This window comes from Aquarana catesbeiana, linkage group LG03, assembly GCF_042186555.1.
Source record: "Aquarana catesbeiana isolate 2022-GZ linkage group LG03, ASM4218655v1, whole genome shotgun sequence".
NCBI classification, from domain to species: Eukaryota; Metazoa; Chordata; class Amphibia; order Anura; family Ranidae; genus Aquarana; species Aquarana catesbeiana.
Window position 1 is genome coordinate 519,268,087 of NC_133326.1, and position 10,916 is coordinate 519,279,002.

The 10,916-nt window shown below is 39.4% G+C and overlaps 1 protein-coding gene across 2 annotated transcripts in view; it reads left to right on the forward strand.

The window, feature by feature from the left end:
* The window catches only part of LOC141134614 (gastrotropin-like), a 171,496-nt gene extending 160,815 nt beyond the window's left edge, over nt 1-10,681 (forward strand). Inside the window, exons 1-5 of one of the 2 annotated variants that reach the window (XM_073624077.1) lie at nt 5,161-5,288; nt 5,396-5,485; nt 6,347-6,519; nt 8,544-8,633; nt 10,450-10,681. In XM_073624077.1, coding sequence (XP_073480178.1) covers nt 5,419-5,485; nt 6,347-6,519; nt 8,544-8,633; nt 10,450-10,503 — 384 coding nt within the window. In that variant the 5' untranslated portion in view covers nt 5,161-5,288; nt 5,396-5,418 and the 3' untranslated portion in view covers nt 10,504-10,681. Of the gene's footprint in view, nt 1-5,160; nt 5,289-5,395; nt 5,486-6,346; nt 6,520-8,543; nt 8,634-10,449 lie in introns of those variants that run through there. The other variant, XM_073624076.1, reaches the window with a different exon arrangement.
* The last annotated feature ends 235 nt before the right edge of the window (nt 10,682-10,916 follow it).

The following is a 10,916-nucleotide window of genomic DNA, read 5'->3' on the forward strand; positions in this document are numbered from 1 at the left end:
TGGTGCCTTTCCCTGCATGGCTGTCTACTTCGGAGTCTCGGAGTCTGCCAATTAACATCGCAACTACTAAAGGGGTGTCCTGGCCCTAAACCCTCTCTCCCACAGTTCTGTTTAAAAGACAATACATTTCTTTGCATTCAAGAAGTGTCTGGGGCCCATGAATCTACCTTGCATTACACCCACCATGCCTTGTAACCCACTCTACACAGAAGGATGTCTGCTATCCCTAACTCTAGAGGTTCTCATTAGACCAAAGTGGGTCCAGAACAGCACTGCATGTACATGTTTTTTTTTTTATATGATAATGTGAAAGTACAATACTGTCTCCACTATATAAATACCTGTAATAAATAAAAAATAAGTTAAAAAATAATACATACATCTCATGTTCAGCTGGGAATAATCAAATAATGTGCAGTAATGACAGATCTACAGATGTTTTACTTTAATTAATTCACTTTCCATTCTCTTTACACCAAAATAATCTAACCAAGGCATGACTTACTTGTTTAAAACACAGGATCACCTTGGAACACATCCTGCTGGTCTGAAATATAAATTTATTGTGAACACCCTGGTAGAGTCTCCATTAGACACCACTGGAGAGCCAATTGCATACAGCCCAATGATAGCACTGCTGAGAAGTCTATTCATTTATTTTTTACATATTTATATCACCTGCTGAAATGGACAGTATGGTGTCCAGATAGTTAGCACTTGCCTTGCAGCTCTGGTTCCTGGGTTTGAGGTCTGCCAGGACCAAAAGTTATATATAGATTATATGTTCATCCAGTGTTTGTGAAGGTTTTCTCTGAGTGTTTATATTTCCTCCCACAAGCCAAAGGCATACTGCTAAGTTAATTGGCTGCCTCTCAGTATCCTGTGATAAGGATGTTAGCGCTCCTTTAGGGGGGCAAGGACTGATGTGGATGGATCTCTGTACTCTGTAAACTACTGTGAAATATTTTGGAGATATAAAAATACTGGATATAAATTAAAGGAAGCATGTTCTAAGAAAATTCATACGCTGCCATTGATGAAATTTCCTTTTAAAAATGCTGCCAGCCTGCTGCTTTATCTAAGTGTTGCAGCACACAGTACTTTAAATGCATGTATCCCTTGACAACTGGTGGACATTATCAGCCTTATTCAATAAAGGATACAAAACTATCTTAGGTAAAAAGGAAGAGCATTGTCTGAAAACTTACAGGACAAGACTGCCAACCCAGATATGTGTCTGTCCAACATTATGGGCACCAAAAAGTCAATTTTTGAGGCAATGTATGCAAGGGAATCTCTTGAATATTCTCAAAAGGAGTTTTTTTAAGACCAAAAGAAATAAACTAAGATCCCATAAAGCAAGCGGTGGTCTGACAGGATGAATAACATGGGTAAACTCCCTGAATAAAGGTACAGATTAATGATTGACCAAAGGCATTGAAATAAAACAGCCAAGGCCAAATTCTGACCCTTAATGGTACTGTGAGCTAAATCCACACCTTGTTGCAAACATGGTAGAAATATGGTAGAAATACAGACCTCTATCTCTCAACACCTAAGCTTAAACAGCCATGCAGTTAAAGCCAGCACCCAAGAAACAGGATGGAAAAATAGGCCTTGAAACAGGAGATGTGAATGATCTGTAAAGCACAAAGGTTCGTCTGCCAGCAGACAAATCAGGTCTGCATACCAAGCACTTTGAGGCAGAGTTCTAAAAACTGTCCACCACCCGAAAAGGCTAGCTTCTGTCATAATAGTCAGTCATTGAAGGAGAAGTGAGAAATTGCCCACATGGAGGGACAAAGACATCAGCCACTAGTAAAAGGACATCCTGGAGATTGCACTGGGGCAAATTTCTTGTCCAGACACAAAGGAGATCTGTTCCACTTGCATAGGATTTCCTGCCACAGGGTCAAAGTTTGAAATTGAGCGAAAGTGCTCACTTTGAAGGAGATCATCAGACCTCACACCTTCATACTAGAATGAAGAGAGTACTGGTTGTGATGAAGACTCTAGACATGGTCCTGAAATTTGTGAAGTTCCTCCAGCAGGAGAAAAAGCTTTACCAGATTAGTGTCCAAGATTAAGCTCAGATACTACAGACAATGAGTTGGGGGTCAAATATTCAGGATCCAACCAAAGTCACACATGGTACGTAGCATCACCTGAATGTCCTTCAAAATCTGGTAAGAGGCTGCTCACATGAGAAGATTTCCAAGATAACTCACACTTGAGATGCCCCTGAGGTGGAGAAAGGATCAAATGGTGGTCAAGGGAATAGCCAGAAGTTGGTGACCCATAATAACCCATGGTGAATCTGACTAAATGTTGGTGGCTCTGACAAATAAGGACATGAAGATATGTATCTTGAATATGATGCCCAGAAGTCTCTCTAGTGGAAAGAAGCAAATATTAAACAAACAGACTTCATTCTGAATTTTTTTACTTTTTTAAAGGCATTTAACACTTTTACATCCAGGATGAGATAAATACCTCTTCTTTAAAGAAAATTAAATGAATGAATAGAACAGAAGCCCTTCAACATTTCCTTGGGAGGGAACCAGGATGATAATGCCTTGAGCTACAAGGTTTACAGAGTTAAGTTTGTCAGCATATGGAGAGCAAGAGGAACATTTGAGGCAAAGGGCACTGCAGAGGAAGAGCATGAAACTCTATCTTGTAACTAGAGAAAACAACCTCTGATACCCAAACATCAGAAACATGACCTTCTCTCATTCACTGGCAAACAATCTGAGCCAACATTCCACCCTGCCTTGCGCAGGTCAATGCAAACTTTGAAGCAGAGGTGGGTTTGTCAAAGATCTTGGTAAAATTGCTGTACCAAGGTCACTTGATCCCGTGGAAGCAGAGACGTTAACATTCTTGTATCCCTTGTCAGGCTTCCCATGCAAGGTTCTTGATAATCATCATTGCATGGAAAAGGTGTTCTCCCACAAAAGAAAGATCAGTTAAATTTTTTTTAGAAGCCTAATCTGCAGACCAGCACTTGAACCAGAATATTGTTTGCAAAAAGACCGCAGATGCAGAGCTATGGTATTGGAGTCCCAGGCAAGGTAGTAAAGCCTTGCCTGGGACCAAAGCTAAAGCTGGCCATACACTAATAGATTTTTAAATACGTTTGTATGAACATTTGTACAAGCATTGGTACAAACATTCTCAGTACATTTGATGACATTCAAATGTACTTTCTTTTTTTTTTCTTTATGGTTTGAACATTCAATTTCGCCACAAAAACACTTTTCCATGCAAAAACCACACGCACTGTGAAAAATGTGTTAGTTTTTCATCATGGTCCAATTTTTTTTGTTGCTGTAGTCAATACTGAATATTGATTTGACCCCCACAAATGATTTTAAAATGAAAAGAACTTTATGAAAGGAAAACATTTCAAATGAGATTTTACTAGTGTATTGCCAGTTTTATGCTATAATGAATCTCATCAGATTACAGCGACCGTGTACACAGAATGGACAAGTGCCTTCATCTTATGGTCCGTCTAAAGTTAAAGATGGAGATCCTTCCGCATGGAACACAGTAGCCTTATTTAAATGTGGAGGAAGCAGAAGGTTCTTCCAGTCTATTTTTAAGTAAAATACTCTCAAAAGGGATATTGGACAGAAAAGCGTTCCAGTAATACAAATACTTTATTAGGACACTTTCAGTCCTTGTTAATGAAGTCGAAAAGGAATGAAACAGAAACACTGATGTTCTCTGACAATTGGAGGTTAGGCCATCTAAGGGAGCTCCCAGCACCCTGTTCAGTTTTTTGCACCTAGTGTCCCACTCCTGGAAATCAGCAGCTTAACCCCACTTGTACTATTTGATCTTCAATCAAAAGCTATGTCCTTCAAAGAGAAAAAAAAGTTTTGGCTTTAGATATATTTTAAGTGACCAGTACAAGATAGATTCTGATCAATTGGTATAAGTTATTGCACAGAACTGGCACCTATAAACTGGAACAGAAATGGGTCTTCTATCACAAGCTGCCTATAGAGTCCAAGGTTGTAAATGTACAATTGTCTAAAATGTCTTTGTATGATGTACTATTAACAGTATCCTTCACTGGAAATCCAAGGACATAATATTTTTGAAGAATATCCAATTTTTTTGGCCATATAGTAGGTTAGATGCTAAGGTGTCCACAAACTTTTGGTCATATGGTGTGTGCCAGATAAGAATACGCAGCTGTAGAGGTAAAGCACATGTTCACTTTGAAGTGTTCACAAAAATGTGACCATAAACTGAAGTTTGTCAGAACAACAATAATAAACAGTTCATATTGTTATGGTTGTAAAACATATAAAAGTGCTCCACTTCAGCCTTAACCCAACGCTTGGAAACACCCATAGTGCCAATCCTTCACCAACAGAAAAATACACACTCAACAGAGGGATATGTTGTCTATTACTAGAACAGCAATAAGCGCTTTGGGTAAATGGCATCACAATAAACATCTAGTAATAAACAGCACATCCCTCTGGTGAGTGTATATTTTTACCATTGGTTAAGCGCAACAAAGCATTTATTGCTGGTCTAGTAATAGACAGCATATCCCTCTAGTGAGTGTGTATTTTTACCATTGGTGAAGGATTGGCACTACGGGTGTTTCCAAGCGTTGGGTTAAGGCTGAAGTGGAGCACTTTTATATGTTTTACAACCATAACAATATGAACTGTTTATTTTTGTTGTTCTGACAAACTTCAGTTTATGGTCATATTTTTGTGGTCACTTTTATTATTTTAGCTCTGCATTTTTGTTATAATTTGGTTATTGGTGTACTATATATCTACACTTATTGCTGTTTAATTTTCACTAAAAGAGCACTGACTTTATTTTACTATTTTCACTTTAAAGTGTATTTCTAATTTTGCAGCCAAATTGATATAGAAGCTACTTTACAATTGTTACATGTTCTTATTCACATAACATAACTTTAATTTAAAAAAAAATGACTATGTATTTAGGAACATGTAACAAATATATAGTGGGGGGTTCTCAAAATGTAATTGCAAATATGAAAATACTCTTTAGGCTTACAGATACGTTCATTCAAATGATCTTTATCATTCTTTGAGTAGGTTAGCCTTGAAAATTACTACAGCAAAAAGGAAATTTCCATTGTTCCTGAGTAGCTGGATCATACTAGGATTTCAGGGCAATAAAAAGTGTGCTTATCTGCAGTTCAATAACACCAATACAGGTGAGTCACCATTTGGCGCTCCCTGGAATTGGACGACTGGACAATGGGGATTTGTAGAGTGCTGGTGGTAAGCACGGAGGTGGGAGGGGTGAGGGGGGGAAAAATCATTTAAATAACCATAGCAGCTCACTGTAACAACTTATCCTTCTCACTACACCTTCTCTTCTTCTGTAGCCCTACTAGACTTGCAGAGCACCATGAGTTTCACTGGGAAATATGAGGTGGAGAGCCAGGAGAACTACGAATCCTTCATGCAGCTAATCGGTAAGAAAATGTATTATTGGACTCATTTAGTACAATTAGTTATGAACATAAATGGGACACAATCCAGCCGTTTTAATTTTTTTTTTTATAAACATACTCGCATGCCTCATCCAATTTTGTACACCTTAAAGACCTTTTTTGCTATGGCCGTGAATAGCAAAGCAACAGCTTTACTTAAAGTGGAAGTTTATGACAGGTGGGAGGAGGAGGCTCCTGACATAATCAGACCACTGACCTGCAATTGACGATCGAATTCCTGCACATATATGTTGTCTATTAGGGTTTACATCATCCTTAGCACCCAGGTCCATTTTTTGCATTATTTAAACACAGCAGAGGGTGTACCTAAACATAATTAGGAGCAAGTAGAAGAGTTTTTTTGGCAAAAGAGACTTTGCATGTTTCTTTTGCCAAAAAAACTCTCCCTCTCAGCAATTTCTAATTTTGAGACTTTTTTAAAGGCTGTCCTACACCTCTGCCTTTCCCCATTTTTTACTTAAATTCCCCATCACCCTGTTGGCCAACAGGAACATAGAAAAGAAGCTCTATGTATGCTCCACGTAGAAGCTTATACAAGGCTATAGAATCTCTCCACACCTGCAAGGTATGGCCCTGTGGCCTGGCAATTGACTGTTCAGGCACCTAGCAGTGAATCATACATCATAGGAGAAAGGTAAGTGAATCACAGGCTTCCCATACCCCAAAATACCAGGTAATGCAGAAAAAAATCCTGATTGGTTGTTTTGGTGTGCATTGAAACTCAATGGTGTCTGATTCAGAAAAGTAAACATGACATGAAAATTACAATTTATGATTATGATGGTGATAATTCTAATAATAAAATTTGTACTTCTGTTCCAGGAATTCCAGCAGAAACAATTCAGAAAGGAAAGGATTTTAAATTCACCACAGAGGTGGTGCAGAATGGTGATGATTTCACCTGGTCCCAGATCTACCCAGGCCACACCATGACCAACAAGTTCACCGTTGGGAAGGAGTCTGAAATGGAAACCATGAGTGGCAAAAAATTTAAAGTAAGTAGAGCATGGGATTGGTATTAATGTGACAGTATTCAGTTATGGCGATTAGAAATGACAGCATGAAAACTCTTCAGTGAGTTGGTGATTGGTACATCATTTAAGTGTGGGCATCAACAGCAATCTAGCTGGCAGAGTTTTTAGCGTGAAGGTTCTCTTGTCTGACTTGAGATAGATAAAGCATAAAAGGCTCTTGTGCCTAAAGCTAGTTAAAAGCTAGCTGAAAAAAATCAGAGATTCCCCCATCTGGGCTACACAGCAGGGTTGGGTGAATGTTCTACTGTGTCTATTGTACTTTGACAGTGAGCCCTGCCGGCTGTTAAAATACCCAAACAGTGCCTACATCTTATTGGACGCAGACTCTGTATAGCTGACATTTTTCTATTTAGCTCCTTCAACTTTCCAATTATTGGTGGCTTGCTGAGTTAGAGGCAGCTGACAGGTCCACCCACTGAGACAATTTTTGGCCAATTCATCAGGAACTGGCTGAAATTTGCTCTGTGTATGGCCAGCTTATGTGTGCAGTGTGATTATATCTATGACCACAAATCTTTGTGGCTACACAACTCCTGTGCCACTAAGGGTATATATATATATATATATATATATATATATATATATATATATATAAAAAATTGCATAGACGTTCACCCATTGAAACTGTGGGGTTTATTTACTAAAGCCAGAGAGTGTAAAATCAGGCTCACCTCTGCTTAGAAACCAATCAGCTTCCAAGTTTTATTGCCGAAGCTTGATTAAACAAGCTGAGGTTGGAATCTGATTGGTTTCTATACAGAAGTGAGCCTGATTTTGCACTCTCCAGCTTTAGTAAATAAACCCCTGTGTGTAAATTTATTCTGAGCATACAGGGAAAAATCAAATGTTCGTAGTCTATATTCTTTGCAATTTAAATGTGTGAATGCAGAAAATACCCCATTATGGGCACTAGATGGCACTGAGCAACTTTTTTCCTATGATAACACCATCTAGTAGCCATACTGTAGTATTTTCTACAGGGGTATAGAAACCCTGTCTGCAAACAGATACTGTTGACATGGTTGCAAGAGAAAGATGTTCAAGTGTTTGGGCACTTTTCGAAAATCACATTTGGCTGCACAATAAAGTGCAAATGTCATTTTTAATAGCATTAAATTAGAGAATGATTGGATGGCAATTATCTATATTAGTAATCACTAAATACCTAGATATTAATGTCCAAAAACTTCCATTTACCTCTCTAAATAGTGTATAACCAGTCTAAATAGAGCATAACCTGTCTATCACTAAAATTAAAGGAGAAGTACAGCCCGCTATCTGCTGAAAACAGGTCACAGTGCACTCCTGGCGGTCCAGGCTGGCGAAAGATTGCGATATGGTTGGGATCCATCCAGATCCCTGGACCGCCACCCGGCTCAGCCTCTCAGCATTCCAGTGAGCGTGGGGGGGAGCAGAGCAGACAGCGATGACTGGCAGTCACCAGCGCTCTGCTCACAGAGCTCTGAGAACTGAGCGATCAGCGGTCTTTGATCACTCAGTTCTCAGCCTTAGAGCCAGGGGGAGGGGGGGCAGATGCAGCATTGGACCAATGCTGCATCCACCTAGGTTAGTATGATTTTAACAAAAAATCCAGTCTGCCCGGCAGGCTCCGCTTTTCTCAGCGGGGATCAATCTGCTGATCCCCGCTGAGCAGGTGGATGACAGGTCCGTCTCCGCTCACTGTGCTGAGACGGACCGGTCAGTGCCACACTCTCCTATATGGGGAGATCTGATGATCTGATCCTCCAGACGAATGGAAAATAGGACCACCATCCGTCTGTGTTTCACGGACAGGATCGGATAGCAGTGGGTGTCAGCGCACATGTCACCGTTGACATCTGCTGCTCCAAAGGAGTAAATGGGGGCTTCAATCAGGTCCACCTGAAAAACTGACAGGCAGACCTGATCAGAAAGCCCGTGTGAAAGGGGCCTTCATTACAATGCAACCAGCATATTACTTCCTAAGAATCTTTTATCTGTTACAGGCAACAGTCCAGTGGGATGGCAGCAAAATTGTTGTAGACTTTGGAAAATACAAACATTCATCTGAGATTGCTGGAGGAAAACTGGTAGAGGTAAGCATCTATTTCATTGAATTTAGCATGCTTTGAAATAAAATAAACACGTCATTTACATTTTTTTGATATACCCAATAAGGCAAAGTTCAATAACCCAGAGCAATCTTAGGTGAGACATCTTAGATGTGCATCTTAGGCAATGCAACATACAAGGATATGGGAAATATAGACACTGACACACGTGCATCTACACAGGTTGAACTGGATGGACTATTGTCTTTATTCGACCTTACCTACTATGAATCAATCAGTTGCCTGTAATCACTGCTTTTGGAACCCATTTACAAGGGCAATACTAGAGCCAATGCAACTGTTGTGGGGCCTAGAAGAACAGAAGGTCACTGCATTGCCAGGCTTCAAAATGATTTATCAATTAGCAATAGTTTGGCAATAACTTTTCAATAAAATAAATGTATGTACAGTTTGGAAACACCTGATTGTTAGGAAAGCAATTACTATTTTATCAGGAGAAATGTGCTTGGGATGAATACTAGGAAGGCAATGTGGCCCCTTACAGCTGAATTCAAGGAAAACAACTAGAAACACAGATGAAATACATCTATGGGAGCTTTTTTACCTTCCAAAGGTCCATCCAGCCCCGCCTCATAGCACAGTGCTCTCTGGCAGGCCAGGAGAACTGATTTGTTTGGGTGCAGTTTAGTAACATTTAGAAGCACCCTGCCCACCTTCACCCTATGACAGGGCAATGAAAACAAAAGCAGCCGAATAAAAAACATATCTCTCCGTCACTTTGTTCTCTTCCCTGTATACAGCATATTCATGGCATCACATCACAACTTATTGGGTTTGATTTACTAAAGACAAATCCACTTTGCACTACAAGTGCACTTGGAAGTGCAGTCGCTGTGGATCTGAGGGAGACATGCAAGGAAAATAAAAAACAGCATTTTTGCTTGTACATGATTGAATGATAGAAATCAGCAGAGCTTCCCCTCATTATAGACTTCCCCTCAGATTTACAACAACTGCACTTCCAATTGCACTTGTAGTGCACAGTGGATTTGCCTTTAGTAAATCAATCCCATTGACTCCATAGGGTGCTTCTCCCTCACTCAGTCTGTATGCTGATGTAGAGACCGCAAGTGGCTGATAGCATGTCAATTAAAAAAACACCTTTAATAACATATAAATATATACAAAGCAATAATGTGTGTCTTTTATATCTGTCTGGAGCTTTAACATTTTATAGTAAATTCCTAAATTTGGTATCAGCCCCTTGAAATACCGTTTACAGCAGCATTCAGACTGGGAGAGGGTGGGGTGACACTAGGAGCCCTTCAGAGAAGCTGCATGTACATGCTGACAAAAGGAGAGAGCAGAGTGATGAGTTATCAGTCTACTGCTTCTCAATCACTGTCCAATAACGGGCGGGGGGGGGGGGGGGGGGACAGTGAGGTCATCAGACTGCATTTTGCAACGGGAACAGAGGAATGTCAGGTAAGCAGCCTGGCTCTGTTATGTGTCAGGGCTGTGTAAAGCTGAGGACTGGATATATATATATATATATATATATATATATATATATATATATATATATATATATTTACCCATATTATACCCATGTCCAGACAAAAGCCAATGCTGCCTATTTGACTGCAGCTGCTGCCAAAGTACACCCCATTCCAACCCCCAAGTTTATTCCATTAAAACACCAGGCGAAATAGAGGCTTTTCTGGGATATGTGTGTCCTTAAGGTCTATAGATTAGCGTTCAGCAGTTGTCAGGAATGCACAAAGTGAACTAAATCATTACATTTAATCCCTTTAATTCACCTTATTTTATTTTATTTCAGACATCAGAAGCTGGTGGAGTTACTTTCAAGAGAATCAGCAAACGACTTGCATAAGAGAAACCATCTTGTTTTTTACAAAAATAAATAAAGTTTTCATTAGAATTTGTATCCTGTTTTTGCTTATAATTAATGACTAATTATCATGATGGAAAATGCATGATCATTCCCTTGGTGAAAGAAAATATGTCATAACGCATAGCACCTAATAAAATCATTTGTTATTTTTTTTCAATACCTGATTACTGTTTTCTTTTATAAACTTTACTCTCAGGAAGTTGGAGATTTGGAGGATTTACACCATAGCTAATTTTTATTGATCAAAAAAGCTTAACTCCAGCAGAGATAAAAGCCACATACTGACGCAGCTCTGTAGTCATGAATTCATCTTTAAAGTGGAATTTCACTCTCTCAATCAACATTGACTATTTGTAATCCTTATGCTGCCAACATTAGTAAATAGATTATTA